We start from the raw sequence: 27,500 nt of genomic DNA, 5'->3' as shown, positions 1-27,500 counted from the left end.
GCTTCCGGGGGAGCGGCGGCCGCGGGGTCCTGGATGTGAGCGGGCGCCGGGCTGCTCCTGACCGGGATGTGAGCGCCGGGGCTGCTCCTCGGTGAGTGCCCGGGGCAGGCAGGCGGGCGGTGGATGGGTGGGGGCCGGGCCATGGGAGTTGGCGGAGCGGCCGCCTCCCCCAGCCCGGTGAAGGAGCTGCCCCGGTCGCTCCTTTAGCGTCGTTCCTATAAACAGCAACGACGACAGCATATTTAGTGGGTTGTTTTCCGACGGGAGACGCCTCCGCGGGAGGGCAGCCCCGGCTCGGGCTGGCCCCGGGTGCTCCCGGGGTTCCCGTGGGAGCGTCCCGCGGGATGCGAAAAGGCCGAGCGGGCTCGGGAGCAGCACGGCTTGGGAGCCATCCAGCTGCCTTCGCTGCGGCAAGGACCTAAATAAATGTACTAAGTACATGTATAAATATAGTAAGGGTACTAAACAAAACCCCAAGTGTTTCCGGTGTGTTGTGTCCGCGCCTCTCCCCTTTCCCTCCTCCTTTCCTCCCTCTTCCCACCCATTCCCACTGGTTGTGGTGCACACACGGGAGAAGTTATCAGCTGTTTCAGCCAGCTCGGCTGGCAAGTACAAACGAGGAGCTGCGTGCAAGGTTTTTTTATTTATTTTTTTTAATCGTGTATTAGCTTGTTACAATGCCACGTTTAGGCTTAAAAACTTTGCCTTGAGAGACCTGTGCTTACGGGGAGGTTCTAAGTGGTGTCGCTGGAGCCTTCCCTTGGCTGCCCCACGTTTGGTGACAGTGGCGCGTTTCATTTACACATGACATTTACATACACAAAATGTAGTTTCATTTACTGGGTTTTCTGCAGGTTGTTGCCATGCAGTGTGTTGCTGGTGTGTTTCGGGGTGTCTGTCGTGTTATTTCCTTTCCTGTAGGTGGGTCTTCCTCCGTAGGGCCGTGGACAGAATATAAAAGTGTGTGAGCTTTTTGTTTGGGTTTTCTTGTTTGTTTGGGTTTGTTGGGTTTTTGTTGTGGTTTTTTCTTTTCCCACAGTCATGCCCATAAACAGCAGGGGAAGCTGTAGCTAAAAATGGGACTGGTGTGAAAGACTGATGATGAAAGGGAGCTCGCCAGTAAGGGTGACTCTTCCTAGGAAAAGAAGCCTGTTAAGAAAGAGGAGGATGTGCAGAGTTGGAGAGTAGTTAATTCACAGCTGGAAGCAGAGCCAGTGGCTGCAAGGAATTGGAGGCTGCGAATTCCATAGAGCTTGGCTGCTGCTTTGAATACAGAAGTACAAAATGCTTAGCTGCTCCTCTGGGTAAGATGCTGTACTTTAAAAGTGCTTCGTGTTGCTTTGTTTGCATTATGAACTCCCCAAAGAGTGTAGTGTCAGCTCCTGGGGAAGTTTTGGTGGACAGTTTTCATCCTGGAATTCAAGGTGGCTAAATTTAGGGCAGGGCTGGGATGGGGTGGCAGATAAGCACTTCCTTACCTATCCCGGGATTAGTTTTCTGTGACTTACCTATTGGGTTCTTAGGTACTTCCACTTAAATTATTGCATAGGCAGTTCTGATTAGTGGTATTTAAGAGTTAAATTGGTTTTGGTAATTTAAACAGGGATCTAAATTTAGATTTAGGGGACTTTTTTTAAGCTCCTTGTGCATGCTAGATTGGCAGTGCATGACTCTGGGCTGTAGGAGTGTCTTGTTAATCTGCATTATTTCTCTGCCAAGTTGTCTTAATTTACCTTTGGAATGTGGTGATGGTGGATAATAGTCACACCATAACCAGATTTTTTCCAACCAGTTACAACAATGATTTTTACAATGGTTCTTACTTTCATGTTTTTGAATGTAACATATGAAATTGGAAACAAAGCTAAATGATTTCTGATGTGTGACATTGTTTTTCCAGAGAGAACTTAATTATTTAGTTTATTGGGGAAAAAAAACAACACCAGGAAAAAACACAACTAAACCCCTCCCCCCAAGAAATCAATAAAGCAGATGTGCAAATGAGAACTGAAAGCCCATATGTTTGAATATTTAGTAGGTTTAAATCTAGTTATAAGTTGTCTTTAGAACATCATGGCTCAGTAGTTGCCCATGTAATTAGATCAGCATTCAAAATCACCCTGTGAGAAACTTTTCTTTGCCTGTAAAAAATCCTGAGTGTTTCCCAAGCAAGTGAAAGTAAATGCCTTCTGTAATAGCTGTTCTGTTTCTAAAAAAATGTAGAAACTACCTAAGAAGTTGGTGGAGGAGGAGGTGCTAGGAGGAAAAGTGCCCGTGGCTGGGAGAAGTGCTCACTGTTGTAGCAGCTCTGTGGGCTTTGTGTCAGGTGAGATGGAGCTCTAGTGTCCTCTGCAGACTCTGCCTCCTCTTGATGGCTGGAAACCTGCGCTTGCCTTCTCCCTGGAACACACTCAAAGTCCATTAAAATGCTGATTTGTGGTAGTGCATGAGGACTTCAGTTCAAAAAGCTAAATGTTTGCTGAATTGCTTGTTTGATAAACACTTGTTCTGGAGGAAGCACTTAAATCTTCTCTGTTGTTGAAGCCAACAGAAAACCCTGTTGCTAATACAGCTTGAAGAAAGTATTTGTAATTGCACTTTGATTGTACTGTTAAAATGAATTAAGGCATCTCTGTGTAAAAGTGTAATCTGTCTTAGCAGCAAAGCCTGGGCTTACAGCTTGTCCTGCAGCAGAGCCTGTGCTGCCATAGGGACACAGCACTGCAAGCAAACCCAATTTGGCCTTGCTGGGGTTGTGTCTTGGGGAAGGAAACCTAAGTGGAAAAGCTCTGGTGGGAGTAAAGTGATCAAACACCTGCCATGCACTTGTTGCTTCTGTGGTGTAATGTTTGTTTAGGGTATTCTAAATGAGAATTTGAAAATGGGGATGTTAAGGAGGAGGACAGTGACTGCCTTCAAACAGCCTTGTATGCAAGCTGTAATCTGAACACTGGATAGTTATGCTGTGTGAGTGGATGATGCACCTGCCCAAGGAACTGAAATGGGGCTTACTATAAGCATCAGTGGTTTTGAGTACAAGACAAGGGATCTCTGGCCAGATTACCCTGCATCTGTATTCTATCCTAAACTCCTCTGAACAGACTTACAAAGTGGGATGCAGAAGGGAGGATTGGTGAATGTTAGAGCTGCTTGCAGCTGAAGGGCTGTACGGAGACTACTGCACACCATAAGATTTTCCAGGTGACCAAGCAGTGAGGGGTTGGGTACAACTACGAGGGCGAGTCCTTCATACCCCCGAAACTATGAGCAGCTGTAGCTGCCCGAGTCAGATTGTCTTTAGGGATAACTGGTTGGTTTTTAGCAGTCTGGTCCTTTGTGTTAGAGAAGTGCAGAGTTAAGGTTTGCTCTGGAGGAATGACTGCCATCCCCTCCTTAACCAAACTTCTTGGTTTACATAATAATAAAAATGTTTTCCATCTATTTTGTACTTGGTAGTTCTGGCTCTGGGGGTTTAGAAAAATTCTGATGTGGTAAGTGCTGGAGAAAACAGGGGTTTTGTACAGGTGGGTGAACTATCTGAAGCGTATCATGAATGTGTTTGTGTTTCACAGTTGCAATTTGTTTGAAATGCCTCCCATTAAAAAAAAAAACCAAAAAAAACAACAGCTTGGAAATGCTGCTTATTGTTCTTAAAAAAAATAGAGGGAGCCTCTCATATTAGTATACTCTCATATTAGTATAGTCCACCATGGCTTCTCTCTTTTTTTCTTAAGAGCAGCTTCCCAGTTTGGAAAAGGTTGCTTATATAGTATATATAATATATATATATATATAAATACTTGTGATGTGCTTAGAAATCTTAAATTCACTTCATTGCTTGGTTTCTTCTTGTAAGTTTCCAGCTATCCACAAAACAGACTTTTTTTATTGACATGATTTGAAGACTTGATTGTTTGCTGCAATACCAGATTTTCTTTAACTCGGAATTTTGCCTGTGAGCAAAGTACAAGCTTGCATTTGCAGCATAAATATGTCAGTTCAGATTGTCAAGTCACAAGTGCTGATTTGTTTGCCTCTGTGCCTAAAGGATAGCTTTTCATGGGGTAGCAAGGCAAAAATAACGTGGGTAGTGGTTTTATTCCACTACAGTGAAGAAATGCATGCTGTTTGGAAATATAACTAAGTGTATGTTGGTCAGAACTGTGGCTTGTAGGAACCACTTTTTGAAACAAAGATCTTTTCCACCCTGTGCTTATTGCTTTGCTTTAAGGGACAGTGGAGAGCAGGGAAACAAAGGTAATGGCCATAGTGAGGTGGAGGCTTATCCATGACTTTACTTGCCGTGGCTTTGGTTGGCCACCCTCACCCTCAGTGGCTCAGAAGTGCCGTGGCTGGCTGGGTGTGGCAGTGACAGGTCAGCAGGAACCCGCTCTGTTCCCACAAGGTGCCCATGGAGAGGTAGCCCAGGTTCTGCATCCACTCCCAGATCTCAGCATCCAAATGCAGGGATGGAACACGTGCCTGCCACTGCCCTGCTGGGGGACTGGTGCTGCCAGTCCTTCCCTTTGTGTGGCCTGCTTGTCACGTCACCACAAATTTTGCATTGCCGTAGCTAACTGAGCTTTTGGGAGGGTATTATATAATTGAGTTTCAGTCTGAATAATTCATACATACGCACTGCTGAAACTTGAAAAGTTACGGGTGTTTCTTCATATTTTTTCAGTTGCATCATGGAGTGACTGGCTTTTGATGAGTTTGTGTATTTTCAGCCAACATAAATTGTTTTTAAACAGTTTTTTAAACACTTCTGTTAACAGCCACAAGTTTAACTAAAAATGCAAACCTCTCTTTAGGCAGTATTCTTACTGAAGTTAGGAGAAATCTTTACAATAACTTAGTTGTGTTGAAGCTCAATCTTCTTTCTGTTTAGTTGGTTTTTTTTCCCCTGAGCACTGAAGACTCTGTTTGTAGTTTGATATAGTTTAGTAGAACCTACATTTTTAAGGCTTTTTGTTGCAGAGCTGTGCTCTATGGCTTAAAGAGGGAGTGTGCAAGTAAAGGTACAGATCAAGAGCACTTGAATAAAACATAATGTTTTGTTCCAAAAAATCTCTTAATATGCAAGATATGTAATGGGAAGCAGGGAGAGTGGGAGAAGAGCACCTGATTTGAAACTTCTTTACCACACTTATAAAAGAATCCTTTTTTTTTTCATATTGAGATATGACACCTAGCTTTAAGTGTCTTTTAATTATATATTTTCATGACTTGCTTATAGAAGCTTGCCAGGGGTCTGTCTGCCTTAATGCTTTGTAGCATTATGTGTTAAAAGCTCTGATTTAATTGTCATTATGAATTTGGATCATGCAACATCTCCCAGTATCTGTCAGTTTTACTGCCAGTCTGTGCTAATGCACAGCAATTAATGTGATTGCATTAATATGCACTAAATCAGGTCTTATCTTTTCCATGGAATAATGGTTATGGGGTCTTCAACTTCTCTACTTCATGACAGAGCTGTGCAAAGGCCCTTTTTTTAATATATAAAGGACCTAAACTACATGATCTTTATTCTTCTTTTCAGTCAGGCAAGGTGGAGTATTTTGATTTAAAACACATATTGTCATCCTGTTAGGCTTCATTCAAAAGGCCTCTGGCCCCTTCAGTTTTGCAGTGAGTTGCTGGTCCATGGGATGGTTTCAGTGTTTGTAGGTTTTCTGTTGCTATTTTCAGTGGGGAGTTCTGGTTACACCTTTTGCTGTCATCCAGAAGCCCAAGATAAAGCTGAATCTCTCACTCGCACTGATTTTCACAAGCAGCTGGTTTCATCCAGCTCAGCAGGGCTGTGAAACCTCACGGAGCAATAGCTGTAGCCACAGCTGAGACTGGGAAAACTGCTCCATGGTGTAGGAGAGCAATGTCCCTTCTCCCAGCAGGTCTCTGCAGATGCGTTGGACGCCCTGTTCTGGCCTGGTGCCTGCCCCGCTGCTGTAGGTGCCGCTCTGCCTCCCTGACTCTGCCGTCCTGCTGGGATTCCGATGTCCCGCCATGGATGATGACAGCCAGGATGAGCTGATCAACAAGAACGCTGCTCTGGGAAAGGGCAAAAAGCAGTGTCTCGCACTCCTCAGCGAAACAGGTAAATGTGGCCTCTCTTCACGTGCACCTTTCTGCTTCGAGGTTTCATAACCTATTGATTTACCCTCAGAAGGCTGGTAAAATTGTATTTGGGACCATTTGTCACTTTTTCCCTGACAATTTTTTTGTTTTGCTTCGCTTCATAGCTTGTGTGTATCAGACTACTGGTATACTTCCCTGGAGTTTCTCCAGATGGGCAGCTTTGATACCACTGAGGAAATGTGGGACTTCATCCATAACGGCCTGATTAGGGGCTCTGTTCTGCCTGTCTGTCTGCATCAAATAGGTATTTCCTCTGCTCTTCTCTTTTTAAGAAAGCAATGGTGGAAATAGCTGGGATTCAGAAGACGATACTGGTAGTGAAGAGGAAGATAATGACACTGAGGAAGAGGGAGGTGAGGAGGACAAGGAAGAAAGTGGAGATGAAGAATTAGAAGGTAAGGTCTGTTCATATGCCTTAACAGGCATTTTTTAAACACTGAGGAAGAGCGAAATGAAAGCTGTTCCTCCAGAAACTAACAATGAAATAGAAATCTACAGATGCTGCTGTGTCAGGATGACACCAAAATCCTGCAGTAATAAGCAATCAAATAATAGTTCCCAATTTCTAAGCTTTTAAAGCATTTGCATGTTTGAAGACTATCTGCTAACCAAAGTGGTGGAGTTGTAGTCAGCAGGAGTGAACTCTGCCCCAGCATGAGCAGGAAAAAAAGCCAAAGTTGCAGCAACGGCTCATGCTGGTTTTTCATATAAAAAATGTGTTTGTTAGTTTGCTTTGGCATGGGGCTCTAAAGTGAATGTTGTGATGGGGAATTCTGGAAATAAATTATTATTGCTGTAATGCTTAGGGAGGGTGGAAGAAGACTTGACTAATTTTTCTTTGAAAAAGAAGTGTGGATGTTATTTGAATTTGTTAATTTTACTGAAAATATACCCTGGAGATACATGTACTTTTGAAGCTGCTACACTCAAATTAATATTTGGATAGACAAAAATATAATTCTATCAGATCTAAAGCTTTTTGAGAAGGCAAGAGCACAGTTTTCCAAGTAACTAGTTAGACTGATTTGAACAGAGACTAAAAAATTGATACCAGGTGCCAAAAAGCTTTATTAATAAGAGTCATTCAGAGTATACTCTGTATGTCCAGACAGGAGAATTCAGTAGAAAAGACAAGGGCCTCATTCTCATTAAAAAAAAAACAACAAACAAGCAGCCCAACAACAACCACTCCCAGTCCTCCCTCAAATTGAGTAGGGTTTTAGGTACTTTTTGTTGCTTCTTCAAAATACCAGCTTAATTCACAGGTTTTAGAGAAAGACTAACATGTCTTTGTATTTTGTACTAAAAATAAAAATACCTTTCAACAATGTGTGCTGAGTGTTTAATTTTACTCAAAATCAAGCTTCTTTAAGTGGTCTTTAAGGCACTAAGATTCCTTCGATCACAAAATCATATTTTACTGGTGAAATCTTTCATTTGCTGTTCTGCAGTAGAGTGTGTTGCTGCTGCTTTTCCTCTGCAATGACTCTTAAAAAAGCAAAAGTTGGGTACATGATAACTTATAATAACTTTATTTTTAATTTCATTGTTCAGTGGTAGCCTGACATATCTTAACTGTCTTGTTTAGATAATCTTTTGATTTTCTTGTGCCTGTGCTTTTAATCTCTTGAAAGACTACTCACATTATCAGGCTTTATTTTTCACCAGATTAATCCATTGCTTTTTAGTGAAGGGATTTAGAAAGCAAGAAAACAGCAAAATTTATTGCCTTAAACTGGGAAGTCTGTGCTTGACCCCTGCAGACTCATAAAATAAGCTTACTTGGAATTTTCTGGGAACTGGAACTCTGTCCTGCCCATCCCTTCTGGCCTCATTGCTGCAGCACACACAAGCTGTTTTTTATCTCTCACTCCTTAAGATTGTGAAGATGATGATGAAGAGGAGGAAGAGGAGGAAGAAAGTGAGGCCACTGTGGAAGGAATGACTGATGCTTTGAAATCAGAGCCGCACTTGAACGGAGTGAACATCTCCTCTGATGAGGATGGTGAAAACTGCCCCATTTGCCTCAACACGTTTCGGGATCAGGCTGTTGGGACTCCTGAGAACTGCTCCCATTACTTCTGCTTGGACTGCATTGTGGAGTGGTCTAAGGTGAGCTGTTGTCCTGTGGCCTCCTGGTGTGCTCTTCTCTATCCCCTGTGATCATGCTGCTGTCCTATAATGAGAACAAAACACTGTAGTATTGATATTTGCTTTCTTAAGCTTTTTTAAACAGACTTGGGTTACTGCTCTGTTTGGCAAGATTCATGTTCGAAGTTTGATCTGTTTTTCTTGTAGCCATCCTCATTTGTTCCATTCTCTGCAAGCTGTAAGGTCACAAGCAAGTGGGTTTGTAGGCATCTACAGTTCTTTTGTTTTTTCAAGTTGAGATACTAATTTTTCTCTATGCTTGGAGATATAGATATATATATAGATATATATATATGTTTCTCTGTCTATCTGTCTTTATCTTTTCTCGAAATCTGTATTGTGACCAATGGATTTGGATCTGTTGCAACCCTGAACATCTAAGCATAGAAAAGATGTAAATGAATGCTGACAATCAGCAGCTTGCTCTGAATTCAGTTTTCAGTCAGAGTTCTTTGCCACTCTGTAGGTCCCATATCATAATCCAGGGTGAAAATTACAACAAAACTTATAGTGCATGCAGCAGTAGCAGTGGTGATAACATTTTTTAAAAAGCAAATAAATCAGTCTTTACTGAATATATTTGTAAACCATTTCTAGTTGCTCATTTGTCTAAAGGAAAGTAAATGCCTTAAAACATGAGAAGTCTTTCAAGGCAGTGCTTGGAAGAACTTTGATGTTGCTTTGGCAATTGAATAATAATTAAATTGCTTCAGTGAAATAAATGCTTCTCTAAAACTGCATGTTTTCTCTGATAGAACAGGTTGTTTGTAAACCAGATAAGTCAGTTTTAAGTACTTAAAATATCAAGATCAATAGCTGTTAAAATGACTACTGCATTAATATAATGCTTATTACATTAATAATTTAAGATTTCTTTTTAAAAATTGAATAAAGGGATTCACTTATTAACTGTACTGGGATTTTTATTTTTTTTCCCCTAGAATGCAAACTCCTGTCCAGTGGATCGAATCCTCTTTAATTACATTAACATTCGGGCACGTTTTGGTGGTAAAATTTTAAAAAAGGTAAGCCTTTTACTGTAGCAAACCAGCAGGCCATTTGGCACAAAATTGTTATTCAAAACTTTACCCTTCTAGGGGGTTTACGTAATACTTGCTATCTGAATGAATTATTTCTTTCCTATTTTGAACTTGCCTTTTAAGGAGCTGTGACAATTTTTCTTCCTTCTTAACCTTACTTCCTGCTATATTGTGTTGTGGCATCATTTGTGTGGCAGAAAAAAGGATGCTTTTCATAACTGCCTGTTTTGTGTAGTGGACATTTGACTGAAAACTGTTCTGCTTGGATAAGTCTCTCCAAATGCGGAAGGTGCCCTGCATTCTTCAAGTGCTGCTTGTTACAGGATGAATAGGAATAGTCTAGATTATCCATGATCTCTTCCTGGGAATGCTGTGTAGCAGTTGCGTTTGTAAGGGGAGAGAGGCACAGGGCAGTAGGAGAGCCCTGAAAGGCACTGGTTGAGTGTGCTGGTAGTTGCTCACAAAAGAACATTGAAGAGTTGTCATTGCTCTTGATATCAGATGTTGGTTTCCAGGAGACATTTAGGGGTTTGATGCTTTGTTTTCATTGAACTGATGGTTTATTATTGTTTGCATTTTAACAGAAGTGAGAATTAACACTGAAGTAATACAGGGGGTAGCGAAGAAGAGAAGACTCTTCTTTAGTCTTATTTTTGAGATGTTTGTTTTTGTTTGACTACTTTTGATCTTATTCGTGGATTTTTCTTCTGCCTATTCTTAAAATGCAGTTCTCTATAGTCATTGGTGTCTGACAGTAGACAAGTTAAGTAGATGTTGTCAGACATTTGATTATGCCCTAGATGTGCTCAATGAGTGAAGGTTCGGGTGTGTAATAGCCATTTTGGTTCCTTCACTTTTAGATTTTTCTAAAACTACTGTGTACTACTGTGAGTGTGACAATGGATTTTAAAAGGCACCACATTCTGCATAAACTGTGCATCTCTGTTTTATTTAGATTCCTGTTGAGAACACGAAAACTCAGGGTACTGATGGAGAGGATGATCCAACCTTCTGTGAAGTGTGTGGCAGAAGTGACCGCGAGGATCGCTTGCTGCTCTGCGATGGCTGTGATGCAGGGTAAGAGGCTGAAATGAATGGAGCACCTGCATAATTGCACATGGCTAGAATTTGGTCCCCAGGCACTGTCTGGTTTGCAGGCTGCCCCTTGTTGTTGTCTTCAGGCTCATAATGAGGCCAGCCACGTATCCATGTGTTATTGTGCAGACATCCATTCCCATGATGTGATGGATCCTTTTCTGGTCATTTAGCAACGTATGTGTGGAGAGTCCTGCACATATCAAGGCTGCAGGCCACTGACACAGATGACCATGCCTTCAAGTGATGAAGGTGATGTATGAAGGGTAGAACCTTACATCCTTTGTATCTCCATGAGGAGAGGATGCATTACTTGTCCCAAGTGACTGAGCATTAGTGCTGCGCAGAAGTGCTTAAGATTTACAGTTTTGTGAAATGTTGAGGGTTTTCTTTACAGCCATGGCTCTTAAATTATTTTCTTACTCTTGCTTCCTTCTGTCTCTGCCCCCCTCCTTGATTAATTAAAGGAATGTTTAAGTAGAGTCATGAATATACTTGAACACAACTTTGGCCCTACAATTTTCTGCTAGAAGAAAGTCTTTGGACTGCTTAGTCAGTCCTCCAGCATTGTCAGTTTGAAGATGTCAAAAGTTACCCACTGAACAAAGAGCGATGCTAGCAATGGGTACGTAAAATAACCTTTTAAAAATTATTTCTAGCAAGCTAACTAGATATCTGGTAAGTCTGGTTTCTCCTCTGTGTTCTGTGTCCATACACATATAGACACTGATTCACCTTGTGGGAAAAAGATGAAATCAGGAGTGCTACAGATGAGAGTATCATCAGAACACTGTGTTTAAAATATTAAGCCAAAATAGTGTTTCATAGATCTTATCTGAAGTCTCATCTTTTAATTCTTTCTGCATTTCCATAAGCCTGTCCCAAATCAGGGTATTGCTTCAGATTTTACTTTGTGATCTCCCAACAGTTACTATAATTTTTTAAATATATTGTTATTCCTAGTTTGATACAGTTGTTTGATTTTTGTCTTCTTTTCCTCAAGTTATTTATATACGCTTGATTTCCAGAGCTAGTACCTCCGGAAGCACTTTCTGAAAAAAGAACTTGCAGTCTTTACTAGCTCTCCATAGCTGAGATTAACTCTAGAAAAGTGTAGAATAACTTGCTTCAAATGCTCATAAGTACGACTACTGTTAGTACTGTGTTGGTTCTCAGGAAGCTGATGTTGTTTCCTGATTGCCTGTCTCTCCAGAACCTCTGTACTTTGCTTGCCAACATCAGTTTGGCTCTGCACATTTCTTGCAACTCAGGTTCAAATGGCAAGTAATTCACCACACAGTGAGGGGAAAAGGCTCAGTTTTCTGAGATTTTTTTGAGCCTAAAGTGGTGAAAATACCATCTAGAACTGAAGACCCTTGTATAACTATCAGGTAGCATCTTTTCTCTGCAGATTGGTAGAAGCAGATGCATAAACCTTAGTTTCAGACTTAAGAGAACGAATCTGCCTTTTATAGCATTGGATAGGGGTAAAATGCTGTCTTCCCTTGGTAAGGAGCATATTGTTTGATTTTCTTTTTTTTTTTTCCCCTCAAGGTATCACATGGAATGCCTTAATCCTCCTCTGAGTGAAGTCCCTGTAGATGAATGGTTCTGCCCTGCCTGTGCTCCCATGGGTGCCAATGGTGCTGCTGGTAAGGATTTCATGGTTGCCAGTCAAAGTAAATATTTTTTTTCCCAAGTTAGATAAAGTGAATCATGTGGTGTTTTGAAGATGTGTTTAACCTCCTGGTTTATCTGTTTCAAATAATTGTTTTGATAAGCATTCTCTCTTGAGCCTTAAGATTAGACTTGAACTCTTGACTGATGAGAGGATTCTGTGTATGAAGATTTTAATCTGCAGTTACAACCTGTGGAGCTGCTTCTTGTAAGCATGCTTTAACCTTTCCAAGGCAATCCCAGCACCATAGTGTGACTGCATGGTGTTACGCTGGAAAGAATTTATTAGTGTCCTGACCTCAGACTGCAGAGGTAGCAGCAATTTCTGTTACCTAGAAAAGTGTTACACTGTGTAACAGTCTGAAGCAGTGGTGTCTGCGTGTGCTCATTTCCTTTCCAGAGGGTGATGGCTGCCTGTGGAAGTGATTGGTTTAAGAAAGGGAATGCTGATTTTTTTTTTTTTGTTTGAAGTTCTTTAAATTATTTCACCTGTAGAAAGACAAGTAACCTCAGCTGGTTCTCGTTCAAGATGCAGATCATGTCAGTGAGGAAGAGGTGGCTGCCCTCATGGCCGATGTTGTCCCCACCACCAGTAGGCTCCGTCCTCATGTCCGAACGCGAGCCATAGCCAGGACTCGGCAGAGCGAACGCGTCCGGGCCACGGTGAACAGGAACCGCATAACAACAGCACAGCAAATTCGGGTATCCATGGGGATTTCTGAGGGAGACCCTACAAGAACCCTGGGGAACAGTTACTGAAATAAGTCCCCATTTCAGTAGCTCAGCTGTCTATCAGTATCTTGACTGTCCATAGCACAGTGGTTAGTAGCTGTGGAGCTCTTTTAATCTGAGATGTACAACTTGTGTGAATGGAGTACAGCACATGACCAAAATGCTCTAATTTGAGATGCTGCAGTAACTTCCTCTCTTAACCTGCATTTTTATCACCCCTGATTGTGAGCAAAATTGTATTTTTATTCTTAGTGGCTATTAATACAAAGTTTGTGCACCACTTCTGGTGTTTTAGCATGTTTATTTGGCAATTGTTTATTTTCCTTTGTCCTCCTAGCTCCTTGCCCATAGCAGTAGAACGTGTTGTCTGCCTTCAGCCCAACTGAAGAGAAAAATTTTGTATTTTTAAGGTTTCTTTGTTTGTGAAAATCAGTCTCTTATTGGAAGAGGAAAAAAACCAGATGTTAGTGTCCTCAATAATGTGGCCACATGAGTTCAAACACAGTAACAGTATTAGAGAATCTATGCAGGAAATATCTCCCAAATACACAGGGTCCCTCTCTTACTGTATTAAGTATAGTTTGAGATAGCTGTCATGAGTGAAGATCCAGCTCACCTTAAGTTTTTATCACATTTTCCCTCGATTTAAGTACTTCTCAGAATGCTTTAACAGTTGTTAAATTCATTATGTTCTCCATAATGGAGATGATCTTGACTGCCAAACCCCACTGTCTCCAAATCCAGATGTTTCAATTTTAGCTTTAGAAGAATTAATAAAATAGGAGAAGTTGATGAATTATTTGATGCATTGTTGTTAAGCAATTACGACTGAGTAGTCAGGGCTATATGTTTAAAAAAATACAAGAAAGTGTACTTTAAAGTGAAAGACTCTGCAAGGTAACTTGTTATTTTTCTTTCTTTTCCTACTTGTTGTTTTAGAAATAGTGTGGAATCATCTTCTGTGGGCGAGAGGGGTGGTACCTCAGGAGTTTAGTATTCCATGGTACTGTAATCCTGGGAACCCAGCACTTCCCATTCAAGCTGTTCCTAGCTCCACTTCTCAATGTGCTGTGATGCCTATACCTAGAAAGGCACTATTATTTATTGCCTTTGTTATTTATATGCCTTTGTCTCTGAACAAAAGTGCATCTTATTTTGGCTCATACCTTGAGTTGACTGTAGCATAATTCCACTGGTTGAGGGCGTGTAAACTGTTATCCTCCAAGCACAGTGAGAAGCTGAGGACATGCATATAACTGAAGGAGGCTGAAGAACAAGGTCCTTAATATGCCAGTCTGTAGATTTAAAAAGTGACATAATTGCTTAGCTGGCAGCTTGGTGATGTGAGGGGTTTCCTCGTTTGAATCTCAATTTTTTATCAAATGCTTCTGTAAGTAAATGTTGCTGAGCTCTAGGTACCTGTATCGTGCAACTTCTAATACTCCCCACAGCATGTGCCAGGATACCTCATGTCCTCTCTTCTGGATGAAACAATTGAGGCAGTTGTAGCAGGCCTGAACACAGCCATCTACCAGCGTCCTCTGGCACCACGCGCTCCTACCAGGCAGAAGAGGAAAACTGGTAAGGACAATCAGGTGCCTTAGGGGAGCCTGAATCCTACAGAATACTCTGCATCAGCTGTGTGCTGCCACACCAGCATGGCTATGGAGGTATCCCACGTGCATTTCTTCTTTCCCTATAGCACCTCTGCCCAGAAGTGTCATGAAGGTTGTTCCTAAATGAATCCTAATGATGTCACTTTTTCTGCTCTGCTGTTGGTGGCACGCTGTGTGTCTCTTTGAGCTGCTTTGTGTGTCATGGGGGGATGAAAAGGGGAGTAGAGTGTAAAATACAGTGCCAGCATTTAGCCAGATCATTGCTTTTTGTCCCATCAGGAAGGCGGAAGAAAGTAGGAGGCAAAAAAAGAACTCAGACAAAATCTGCTGCTGGGAAGAAGGGTTCAGGGGCACAGCTGAAGAGACGCAAGCGTCTGACAAAGAAGAGAAGGGGGAAAAAGACAAGAGTAAGATCACATGTGAGTGAGTTTCTGCCAGTCAGTATCTGCCATTTTCAGCTCTCTGTAAAAGCACTATAACATGGGATTCAGTTGGAAGAAGTGCCACCTTACAATCATACATCTTTCTTTCTGGTGGGAGTCTGTTCAGGATGTGTCCAGTGTACTCCAGAAAGATGCTGTGCGTGGAAGTGAATTGCAGCTTCCAGACAGGCTTGCTGGCTTTGCTGACAAGTCCTGTTACCTGGACTCTAGGGATCAGGTTGTAAAGCACGTCCTGCAGGCTTTGTATCCTGCCTTGCCATTCAGCTGTAGTGTTTACTTGATACTGATGCAAGCTCAGTTAAAATTGCCAGCACCTATTCTTTTAGGCTGTGGATGTTTGTGGCTGTGTTGTTGCAAACCCAGCTTATCAGTTGTAGGAGCTCTAAAAATTCCTTTCAGTTGTGGGTAATGTTCTCTTGTAAATTACTCTGCAGAGTACTCTGCACCCACTTGATTCTTTTTGTCAGCTACTTTGACTAGAGTCTACATTTTCGAGCCAGAACTCCAGCATTTAATAAGGAACCAACAATTTTGAATTGACATTATTAAAGATTTTTAGAAGCTTAATTTATCTGGTCACTTATATCTGATACATGCAGTCTCTGTTTGAAGTGACATACAGGCCATAGTTACAAGTTTCATAAATACTTTAAAACAAATATAGATAATAAATGCACACCACTTATGCTGCTGATGGTAGTAACCTGATGACTGTACACAGCCTAAGTGAAGAATTTGGGGCTTTAAACACCAATTTACCTTCCCTAATGTACAAATAACCCAATCTCTTTGTCTGCGCAGGGCAAAAATGAGGTTACGACTCGCTCCCGTATTGCAAGGACACTTGGTCTCAGCAAACCTGTGCGTGGGGCCTCGCTTCCTTCCATGTACAAACCAACAGAGCCCTCCCTTGGGCTGATGAGAGCAGATATTGGTGCAGCTTCTCTCTCTGTGTTTGGAGATCCATATGAGTTGGATCCTTATGAAAGGTGAGAGATCTCTGGGTTGCGATCAGGGACCTGGTAGTTTAACAGTTGTTGAGTTGTTTGTAAATGTGGCTCCATGCAGACTGTGCAGCTCACTCTGAAGACAGCTTTGGGTACACAACCCATGATAACAAACAAATGGCCTGTTCTTTCTTTCTTTCTGGGTGCTAAACTTGAAAGGAATCATCCTCCTCTAAAGAGTTTTTCTGAAATAATCAGCCTCATGAAAACTTTCAGTAAGATGTATGGGGCTCTGGAAGGTTAGAATCTGAAGAAGTCTGGTCCTTTGCTTTGTATTTATTTATTTTAAGTGAAGTTAGCTGACATATTTTGTATACAGTAAACACAAAATTAAATGGACCTCTGCAATCTTTCATGTTTCTTCTTTTCTTATCTTCACTTTTCCAGACACTTCAAATTCAGGAGAAATTGTACTATGCCACAGTTCATGTCACTCAAACTTTTAATTTTTGGGGAGGAGGCATCTAAAATTATTGTTGGTGAAATTTAGTTTTCCACTGAATAGTTCATTTGGATCCCTTTCATTAACGAAAATTGTCCATTTAACATTTTAGAAATTAAAATATACATTTGAGTCTCTGCTGTTTGAATCAAGCTGTTCTATTTAGGCAGAACAGCAAATAAGTATATTGCACAAATATTTTTTAATATATCATATTAAAACATACAATGATCTCTAACCATATCTGTCATAGTGGTATCATCTCTTTGATGTGAAAAACATTTCAGGAAATTTCAGGGTTCATGTGCATGTATGTTTTATCACAGTAATGAAGAGGTTCCAGCAAATCCAGATTCACCAGTGAGTGCCAAAAGGAGAGTTCTCTCCCAGTCAGCACTGAGGTCTCACCGTCCTGTAGCTAGACCCATTTCTGTGGGACTTCCCAGGTAAAAGCCCATTGTTATTTTATTATTCTTAGTCATCTAATGACCCTAACAAAAGAGTACACCTGGTGGTCATCCTTGTTTAACCCTTTTCCTATCTTCTAAAAAGTGCATGTGTGTGTGTACTTGCATGCCTGCACAAGTGTAGATAAATAGATAATAGTTTGTGCAAGGATTTTTTTTTTAAATATTGAACACATACACTCTTTCATCATACCTTTAACATTTTTGTTGAAATTTTAAAATTGGTATTTCCACCCTAATCTGACTGTTCTTACATTCTGTTTTATGACTATTTAGTAACCCCATTAGTATATTTTATATCCCAGTCTCATTAACATTTAAAAAAGCACTTGCTTCTTTCAGAGGGCTGGGGAATCCATTTGCACATCCTGAGGAGGTGAGGGCTGTACCCACCTCACCCAGTTCTGCTGCTGTTTGTTGGTTCTCAGAAAATTCAGGAAAAGTTTTGATCCTGCAGTTTAACAGTTGCTTTGCTGCCTGTGTGTTGCAAGCCTGCCAAGGCCAGGGAGCTCTGCTGGCCCTCCACTGGCAGCCACAGTGAATTTTCAGGACTGAGGGGTAGGACACAGGGAATTGGGAGCATGATGAGAAGAAAAGGGATGAGGAACGTCACTGAGGCAGGTACCAACAGTCAGAGAAAACTGCAAGGCTGAGGGAGCTTGAAGAGAAATGAAGGGAGCTGAGCTTAAGTGGTTAAAGGTGTGAAATGTTTATATAGCTGTCCTCTAATGCCTCTGACTTACGCTGAAGGTTGGTTTCTCAGGATTAAGGTAGTCTATTTCTATGATAATTTGGATTATTTGTCTACCTTTCCCTTTTCAATTCTGAAGGGAGCTTTTCAGGAAGCTTTCCATGTCCTCATGGTTATTTGAGTAGCTTATTGATTAGAAGATAGAACTGTTTATCTGATACTCAGCTCTTCTAAAGGCTCCATTGGCCTGGGCTACACTTGAGTTTCCTGGTCTGGCTTTAGCAGCTGATTTCCCTTATGGGAAAATAGTGTTCCCATTTTATCTCTCTGGTATATGTTATTACAGGTATTTTGGTGTACATTATGTGAATAAAGTTTGCTTTGTTGTCATACAGAGATGAAATCTAGCTCCCTTAAAGAGCTGGGTCCCTTTGGAAGTTTGTTTTTTAGTAAACACAAACAAAAAAACCCCTCAAATCCCATCAGCACAAAAGCAAAGAAAGAAAAACTAAAATACCCAACACAGGAAACACCTTATTAGTCCATATTTCAAGAACTGAGAACTTAAACCCATTTTTGTAAGATTGAGCAAAGTATAAAGGGGAGTGTTTGTGCTGTCCCATGTGGGGGAGCAGTGCAGTGGTTTTTCAGTGTAATTTCTCTATGCCATGCTCTTACCTACCCCTACCAGTGGCACCTTATGGTTAAACACTATTTCAAGCTCTATCTTTTTTTTAGATAGAAGTATAGGCCTGAGGAATATATTTGTGTTTGTGATTTAGTGGGGGCAAGAGAGGCAGTTAGGATAGAAATATCTCTGAAATGGTAATCCATGGTTTATCCTCTGAAAATGTATTTTAAATGCACTGGAAAGTTAATCTTGATACACAACACAGTGAGCACCAGCATTTGCTAACCAAAAGTCTCAGATATGATTACTTTCTTACCTTGTGTAATTCCTGTGGGAAGTCAGTAAAAGCTTCACCTTCTGTTTGTCAGAGAAAGATGGGGACTGAATGACTAGTGAAGCCAAAACTACAAGTGAACTTCCCTGGCTGACCTCTCCTTATGCCCTTGACTCTGGTTTCTTTTTAATGTAATGTGTGTGTGTGTATAGAACAAGTGCTGTAAGAGTAAAGGAAATGTAACCCCTCTGAAACATGCAGAAGCAGTGTGCCTGCCTTGAGTCCTGATCACGAAGCAGAAGCTGCTCCTGTGCCTGATCTGTTGGGAAGTATCCTGTCTGGACAGAGCCTTCTCATGATGAGCAGTTCAGATGTGGTCATCAACAGAGATGGTTCACTGACAGCAAAGAAGGAAGGTAAGGACTTGGCACCTCATAGTGCTATTTGCCTCTTTGTTTCAGCCACATCTGCCTTGATCCTATAGGCTGCATTGCTTTAAGCTTAGGGATACTCTTACTAAGCATTGGAATATGTAGGATAGAATCAGTAGCTGCCAATAGTAATCTGTTTTATAAGATGGACATTCTGAAATAATGTTGCTTGTCTGTGTTGAAATGCAGACCTGAGATGTTACAGGAGGGTTTTAGTTTTAATACATAGTTTCCTTCTTTCAAAAGAACTGCACGGTGGTTTCATGCTTTGCTTTATTATAAAAAATGTAGGACTGGAGAGACCAGTTACCTTGGTACCCAGTTCTTCTGGCATGTGTCGTGCATTGCTGCCACACCTGTGATCTGTACTTCAGTTCAAAGAGCAAGGTGAAGTACCATAGCAAGAAATTTCTTTGCAAAAGTAGAGCTCTAAATATGTGCTGTCATCTCCAGCTGTGTTATCCCTTGGCATGGTATTACTTGGAAAGAATCTGTTCAAATTGAAACTTGGAGCTTTATTCTTAAAATAAGTACCTCTAACATCCTCTGTTATAGTCATTTCTGTCAGTCAGCAACTGCAGGATAATAATCACTAATCAGGTTGATACCTACAGAACAGAATAATTTATTTCCTAAACGTTAGTGTTTGCCTCAAAGATGTGGTTATCTGGCACTAAACTGTGAGTATCTGACCAAATAACGATTGGAGTTCCTAATTACTGTGTGGTATGTCTGCAAACCACAGTGGAACATAAAATAATTAGCTTAGTACTTCTGTTAATTTTGGCAGAAAATGTCTGGACATGTCCTGAAAAGCTGAATTGTCTGTTTGTGTGCCATAGCTCCATTTCACAGAAAATCAGTGAATGACTCGAGAGTGGAGGATGGTTCAGGGCCTAACACCCACCCAAGTACAGTGCTCTCAGGGACCACAGCAAGTAGCTCCATGGCCGGACCTTGCATTTCCTCGGGACTGAGTACTCGCTCCAGACCCTGCTCCTCAGGCTTGTTCTCATCTCCTCCACCCTCACTGAGCAGGAGCGAGTCTGCAGCAAGCCCTGCACAGGAAAAGGCAACTGTAAAATCAGAATATTCAATGACACCCAGGTCTGTCCAGACTCAGAATACAGCAACTTTGAGCAGGCATGGCTCAAAGTTAAATGAAATGCCCAGATTTAATGGAAAATCTAAAAACTTTGTACCCACTGATTCGTCTTCAAAGCCCCTGAGCTGTAACTTGAATTCTGGCTCAAAAGCTGTATCTGTGAGGCAGCCAGTAAAACCACCTTCCCAGAGAATTGACATCTTTGAGCTTCCCAGGATACCAAAGATTAAAAAAGAAACCAGCAGCAGGCAGGTGGAGCCAGAACCTGCAGGAAGCCAAAGCTGTAATATCCCCAGCTCCTGTATAACACAGCTAACTGGCAAAGAGAGCACTAATCAGCCAGGAAAGGGTAGCAGGGTGGAAGGTCAGAAGTCAAATTCCAAGGAACCACAGCAGCAGACACGTCCGAGCTCCACCCATCCCAGCGGCTATAGCGGTTCATCGCTGCTGGGCACTTCGAGGGGCAAAGGCCCAGGCTCTTTTGAGAGTTTTAAAATCAATATTCCCGGGAATGCTGGACATCCCAGCAGGCTGTCTAGCCCAGGATTCTGTAATACCTTCCGCCCTGTGGACGATGAAGTGCAGCAGAAGGAGAGTCCTTCACCTCTTTTCTCAGTAAAGAAAAAGCAGGTCAAAAGTGAAATCTATGATCCGTTTGAGCCAACAGGATCAGACTCAAGTTCAGCAAACAGCAGTCCTGAAAGGCTTGGCTCAGGGATCCCACTAACTAATATCACCAGGACTATTTCCATTGAAAATCCAAAAGTTCAAACATTTCAAACTGTCCGTCGTTTCACCCCTTACAGGGTAGAAAATGTATTTGGCTCTGGGACTGACTCTGATGTGCCATCTGGTAACAAAGAGTCTCCTGATGATGTGACAGTAGCAAGCAGGATTGTAGAACAGATCTCTGATACAGAGGAAGGAGACGGTGTGGATGAGGCAGATGTCCTAAGCAGTCCTTGCACTTCATCTGCTGTTAAGGAAATTTCTAATACAAAGTGTTTGAAGGAGGAAAGCGGAGAAGGACCTAATGTGTTCTTTAATGCTGAGGAATTGATTAGACCTAGTATTAATGTGAAAATAGAACCAGATAGTCCCTCAAAGAGTGATGGGCAGCAGAAAGTCCAAAAGGTAGAACAAGCAGAGAGGCGATCACGTTCCAGATCCTGTTCAAACTCCAGCTCTCGAAGCAAGAAGAAGATGAAAAGGAAAAAAGCACTTGTCAAAGACCATAAGAGATCACGTTCAGGGTCAAGAGACAGAGCACATTCAAAGGACCGAAGCTGCAGATCTACCTCTTCATCAGGTGGGGAAGAGCACAGCAAAACACACGCATCAAAATCCAAGAACAGGAGGTCTTCTACTGATCGTTCTAGCAGTCATGAACGATCTAAAAAAAAGAAAACCAAGGATAAAAGCAAGGATAAAAAGGCAAAAACTTCTTGGTCTAGAGACAGAAGGAAATCCAGGTCACGTTCGGGTAGTCCTGGAAGTACTTCTGATTTTTATGAAAATAGGAAAAAGAAAAGACGGTCTTGCTCAAGATCGAGGCGGAGAGACCGCTCCCGGTCAAACAGCACTGAGAGGACTAAAAGGCGGAAGCACAGGAGGGACAAAAGCTATGAGAGGTATGATAAAGAAAGTAGTTTGAAGTCAAGGGACAGAAAGAGATCGAGATCCAGGTCTTGGGAGAGGAGAAAGTGGAGGTCTCGGTCTCGGTCTCCATCTCGATCTTGGGAGCACAAAAGCAGCAAGTCAAAGGAAAAAAGACCGCGATCCCGATCACGTTCCAAAGAAAGGAAGCACAGATCAAAAGAGACCTTGCTTCCTCCTGCACCAGAAAAGGATCAAAAGCCTCCAGCTGCAAGTGTGACTGGGTGTCTGGAGCAACCCCATTGTATGAAACAAGAGCCAAAAGAGGAGCTGGTACTAGAAGGGCTTTCCATAACCATCCAACCAAATGTCAAACTTGAGGAAATAAAAACTGAGACCCCAGTTCAGTTGAGGGAGGTCCAAGAAACTATAAAGGGGGAGCCCATCTGTCGAGAAGTGAGCAGTGAAACTGCATTCCCTGCACCAGAGATCACAAACATTTGTGTCCCAGTTGGTGATGTGGATTCTTTTGCTGAAACAGACTTAATGAATAGTACTGATGCAGCAGTGCTCGGTAGCTGTAGCAATACAAACCTAGAGATTACAGTTAAAATAGAAAATACTGCATTATGTCCATCTCTGATGGAACAACCCCCAAAGAAGGAAGTTATCATGCACGTTCCAGCTGAGGCTGCACCGTTTCAAAGCTCATCCAAAAGCAAAGTCACGGATTGTGTGAGGGAGGTTAAGGAGGAGTGCCTTGTCTCAAATGAAAATACAAGTAATTTCACTAAGCCTGAGCTGGAAGTGGTACCTCAGGGCCCTGCCTTGAAATCAAAAGCACCAGTGAAGAGAGTTACCTGGAATCTTCAAGAGGAGGAAAGCGGCACGTTGTCTGCTGGAAAAGCTCCAAGTAAGTCTCTTTTGGAAAACAAGCAGCAGTTGAAGTATAAGGCTGAGGGTTTTGGTGCCTGGTCAGACCTGGTTGTAGAGTAAGAGCTCTGTCATCTGAGCTGGGATGATGCTGTGGTTTGCAATCTCGAGAGCTGGCATTTTGCACTGGTTGAAATCATGAGGTGAGTTGTGTTAATGAATTGGAGAGGACGTGCTGTCAGCACAGCTCAGCCAGTGGCAGCTTGTTTGCTCATGAAGCGCGTGCAACAAGCCCATCTCTGAACTGGCAGCTCATGTCCCACCCTCTCTGCACTTAACTAGAATGGTTGCTTTGCCTTCTAAATTTATAAATGTTTCTCAAAGCCAAGGAGAATGACAAGTCTCGGTAGCTCACTCATGTGAATGCTGCTAAACTAAAGCTGCCAGAAGCAGTTTGGCTTGGGAACCTGTGCTACTTGTGTTGACAGAGTTGCCTGTGTTGTTGTTGTTGGTTACTCTCAAGAGTAAACCCAGTAGAAAGCGATTGCTCGAGGGGATGAGAAGCTCTTTATTATCAGAAGCTTTAAAATACAAATGACTGCTAAAAAAAATCCTTCTATAGCTAGTTTTGTTGTTAGATGTTTTTTATTTTCATTTTTAAAATAGAATTGGGTTTGAATCTTTGACAGATTATTTTGTTCTCAAGATGTTTTCTTTTCCTTCTCTTGGGATACCTAGGGATGCCATTTTACAAACTTCAGCGAGCAAAAGAAGGGGCCTGGAAAGCAGAGGACTTGAACCAAACGTTAAATCAGGTGCAGTTAAATGAGCCTCCTCCAACCAATTATATGATTCCTGAGCCTATGTTTCCTGATCTAGATTCCTCTCAGGTTGGTTCCTACTCCGGCACCCGAGTGTCGTGGAAGACATCCCATCTCATCTGTGCCCTCGTTGTGCAACACCCTCCTCTCATGGCAGTTTGCCTTCCTCTGCGTGTGGTGCATTTCATGTAGCCCATACACCTCGACAATCCTCCAATCATTTAATCTCTCAGACGCTCCTTACAATTGAAGAAAATCTTTTAATTCTGCTCTGTACATGCAGCTTCTGCTTTCAGCAGTAGCTTGCAGAAAAATGGTGCTGCCTGAGAAACTGTGAGCTTCTTCCTGACTGTGATCAGGCTGTAAATGTTGGCTTGGTAGCCTTGGTCTGAGCCATCAGTCTGTGCTTCCCACCAGTTAAAAGGGAATTGGGGCTGGTGGTAGCTCCTGGTGGATAAAAGGTGCTCCGGAAGTTCTGTTCTGATGTTGTGTCTTGTCAGCACAAGTGTTTATGGAGCGGTGTCTGTTTCACAGGTGTACTGTCAGAACATCCCCCTGGCGCCAGCTCTGCCCTCCAGCCTGCCCCCCTACGCCCCGGTGAGCCAGCCCACGGTCCAGTTCATCATGCAGGGAAGTCTTCCAGCTCTTGGCTGCGTGGCAGGACAGAGCCTCACCCCAGAGCCAGGCAGCCTGGCTACAGCATCTGAGCCAGGAATCCAAGCTGCTTCTGTTGGAAGTGCAGAAGAAAAGATCAAAGTGCCCAAACCTCCAGTGGATAAAACAAAAAATGAGGAAGTGAGTGAATGCATAAAATTAATGAGCTGTTTACTTTTTCGTTTGGGAATTTTTTTAACTTTCTGTACTGTATTTTCCCAGCTCTGCTGTTTTTGGTGACTGACTGTGCTAACCCAGGAGCAGCAGGCAATCCTCTCTTTTTGAATTCATTTGGGTTTTATTCCATTTGATGATTCTGCTTTCTGTTGGTTCGTCACAATAGGACAGAGAGGGATTACAACATCTGAAACATATTCTTAAAGTTCTGAAACTTTCTTGCATGAATATTTGGAAGGGACTTTTCAGAAACCACAATGTCCAAGTTTCTCTAAACACCTAGTTTTCTCATTTCCCCTCCATCTTTGAAATTAATGTCAATTCTCATAACTGTCCTGTAGAGCGGTAGGACTGTATCATGTTGCTTGTTAGCTCTGGAAATGCAGAGGTAGTAAAACACTTTGGAGATCTTTCAGTTCAACCCTTGCTGCTGAATTTTGGGTTTGCTGCACAGACCATCTGCTCAAGGCACAGTGGATGCTAACACAAGAACAAAAACTTCTTAGCCCATTATTTTGCTTTGTACCATAAAACCAAACAGTAAGATTCATTTCCCACTTAGCCTCCATTTATGAGCGAGTTTCTATGAACTTGTTTTGGTGGCACCTGTAATCATTACTTCATAGGCAACTCTGCAATTTTCAGACTATTTTAGAGCTGCCTGAAGCTTTATATTCACAATTGTGGTTTGCTGCTTTTAGAATGTGATGTCTTTTGTTGGAAGTTTGTTTGCTTCAGCACTGTTGGAAGGGAAGGAGGAGACCAAAATCAGGAAGTCCACACTGTAGTCACTTACTTAAAACACATTCTTTGAGACACAGAATAAATGTTATATAAAGCGAGGTCTCCTCATAGTGCTGTTTCAAGACAGTAATTGACAGGTTGGGGTGATTACTTGGGTTGTTGAAATTGTGAAATGAGAATTTTCATTGTTTGAGCATTTCTAAGAAAAACAGATTCAGAAACCATTCCCAAGACAGAACAAGATAATGAAGTTCTTTTTCCTGTGCAGTACATGAAGAAGCTTCACATGCAAGAAAGGGCTGTGGAAGAAGTGAAACTTGCCATCAAACCTTTTTACCAGAAGAGGGAGATTACAAAGGAGGAGTACAAGAGCATCCTGCGGAAAGCAGTGCAAAAGGTGAGGGCCCAGTGAAAGGAAGTGGAGAGGAGGAGCTGGGCAGGTCCTTAATAACGTGGAAGTACTTTATCTTTCACTTGCCATTTCATCAATGACACACCATAACTGGGCTAGCAGATCTTTGGACCCTGACTGATACTCTGCAGTCCTGTGGTGAAGCAGTAGTTGAATTAAGCAAGACTGGTTGGTGCCATTGATGGGATCTGTCAGCCTGTTGCTTTCATGAGGTTGTGTTTTCAGTGGACAAGAACAGTGCTAAGCTTCAGTGGCCTGAGCTGAAACGTTACATGATATCTGCCCTGGGTGAGAATGGTCAAATCTCCCTCACTAGGACCTTCAGCCAGAATTCTAGCTGTTTCTGATAAAGTGAGAAAGTACTTTGTGCATTAAGTCCTTGAGCACCTGTGGTGTCCCTGAACCTTGGAAGAGGGCCTTGCAATTTTGCTGATACTGACTTCTGTCTTGTAATGCTGAGTAGATCTTGGCTACAGAGGACACCATCAGCAAGTAAATGTTGTCTCGTGAGGGGAAGAAATGCTCTTGTGGTCAAGGCAGTTAATTGATACCTGAGAGAACTGTATTTTCTGCCTGCTCTGCATTCTTGCTATCACTGAGAAATTCTACCATAAATTAAAATTCCCAAGGTAATGGCTGTAATTTCACATCTTCTGTGTGACCCATATGAACCACAAGTGTTTGCAAGAGAGCTGAGCAGTGCCAATTGCTACTGAAGTCACTGTGAACTCCTCTCTGAAGAGAGATAAAATAACTTGTGTAGGGTCCATTCTTTCTCCCCTGTCTCAAAATGGGTTCTCAAAACTGCCAAATTCTTTTAATCTGAGCATTGCTTCCTCAAAAACATCCCAAAAATGGGATATCAACACTTTCTTGGTTACTATGTGTTGGGTAAAACTGGATGGGATGGGTGGAAAAGCCTGTAGTAAAAATGAGTAATTTCGCTTTGAGATGCCTCTGCTTTTAGTTGGTGCTCCATAGAAAAGCTCTGTGCCATTTCTGGAATGCTTGAAGGAAAATACTGCTCTTGTCTTTGTTTCTGCTTTATGTACCTTGCTATGAACCTTGGAGGTCTGTGCAGGAATTGGCTTTCCTGGAGAGCTTAGGGCCTCTCTGCCACTTGCCTGAGCTGCTGTCATTGACCAAGTGCCCTTTCTGATCCCCTGCAGATCTGCCACAGCAAAAGTGGAGAGATCAACCCTATGAAGGTGGCTAACCTGGTGAAGGCATATGTAGAAAAATACAAACATATGAGGAAACATAAGAAAACTGATGGTGAAGATACACGTGAAGTGGAAAACTGAGAGCAAGCCACAGCCAGCATGACTTGTCCTAGCTGTGGAAACTATGGGAATAACAGACCTGCAGTTGCATCCCATTATAAGCAGAGAAACAAGATGATGATAGACTTTATCTATGGAACCTTCTCTTGAATTGTTTCCATATGGGAATGAATTTAGGACTTTTTTGGATTACCTACAGCTGTAGAACTAAATAACAATCAAATGCCTCAGACCAGCAGAGTAATTCAAGGAGAAACACAGAAGAGATTAATGTTTGGAACTCCCGGATTGCTGCAGTTTTCAGGGTTACTTTGATCACATTTTTGGGCTGTGCACTTGTCTTGCTAAAGTTTGAAACTGGACACCACTTTTCATACAGTGTATTGAGAGCTGTATACTGTTTCCCTTGTGTTTATTTATCAAATTATGGATTGTCTGTAGAAATTTCTGATTTAATACTTGAAATGTCGTATTTTTAGCCCGTTGGATGGTGAGCGAAGCTTTACTCGCTCTGGCATTTGGGGATTGCAGAAATGAGCTAACCTTTATAAACTGACTTCAGAAACACTGCTCAAGCTGTGGTGTTTATTTACATTCTGTTGGAAGTACCTTGTTGGTGAAAAAAAATTAATTTTGGGGGTGGGAGTTTGTGTTGCACTTGTGTAAATAATGCACTGATGGCTGGTTTTGTGTCTGCCTTTCAGGAAAAAGCAAAACAAAAAGCAAGCATTATCAATTTTCCGTAACAAGCCCAAAGGATAAGGTTGAACTGATGTACAAAGCAGAAATGTGACAGAGTTTATAAAGTTATTTTGAATGGTTTTTGTCCTATAGCACGTGTCATTTGTTTGTCTTGCATCTTCCTCTTGGCCTGGCTGTTCCATGTCTTGGCTCTTGCATAAGGAATGCTGTGTTTGTGGAAGAGGATTGGAGTTGGATTAATAATTGTCCCTCCTCCTCTGCAGGAAAACTGCTCTTCCTATCAAGAATCAAAGGA

General features: G+C 42.0%; 1 protein-coding gene across 1 annotated transcript; it reads left to right on the top strand.

Moving 5' to 3' along the window:
* On the top strand, positions 1–27,339 carry PHRF1 (PHD and ring finger domains 1). The gene is made up of 18 exons (XM_058825821.1): positions 1–91; positions 5,895–6,100; positions 6,414–6,536; positions 8,021–8,253; positions 9,234–9,317; positions 10,288–10,409; positions 11,982–12,079; positions 12,634–12,806; positions 14,288–14,417; positions 14,732–14,871; positions 15,697–15,884; positions 16,671–16,790; positions 18,669–18,823; positions 19,681–22,452; positions 23,151–23,227; positions 23,768–24,028; positions 25,077–25,205; positions 26,390–27,339. Exons 2-18 carry the CDS (start codon positions 6,010–6,012, stop codon positions 26,522–26,524), a joined length of 5,031 nt encoding a protein of 1,676 aa, XP_058681804.1. The 5' UTR covers positions 1–91; positions 5,895–6,009; the 3' UTR covers positions 26,525–27,339.
* Positions 27,340–27,500: the final 161 nt, after the last annotated feature.

The sequence above is a fragment of the Poecile atricapillus genome, chromosome 1 (genome assembly GCF_030490865.1).
Source record: "Poecile atricapillus isolate bPoeAtr1 chromosome 1, bPoeAtr1.hap1, whole genome shotgun sequence".
Taxonomy (NCBI): Eukaryota; Metazoa; Chordata; class Aves; order Passeriformes; family Paridae; genus Poecile; species Poecile atricapillus.
Note: the sequence above shows the minus strand (reverse complement) of the source record. Positions and strands in the feature narration are given on the sequence as shown.

Coding starts and splice junctions, on each gene's coding strand:
- PHRF1 (XM_058825821.1), top strand. CDS start 6,010: ATGGATGATGACAGCCAGGATGAGCTGATCAACAAGAACGCTGCTCTG. Junction 12,080..12,633: donor GGGTGCCAATGGTGCTGCTG/GTAAGGATTTCA, acceptor TTCTCGTTCAAG/ATGCAGATCATGTCAGTGAG. Junction 25,206..26,389: donor TGCGGAAAGCAGTGCAAAAG/GTGAGGGCCCAG, acceptor GATCCCCTGCAG/ATCTGCCACAGCAAAAGTGG.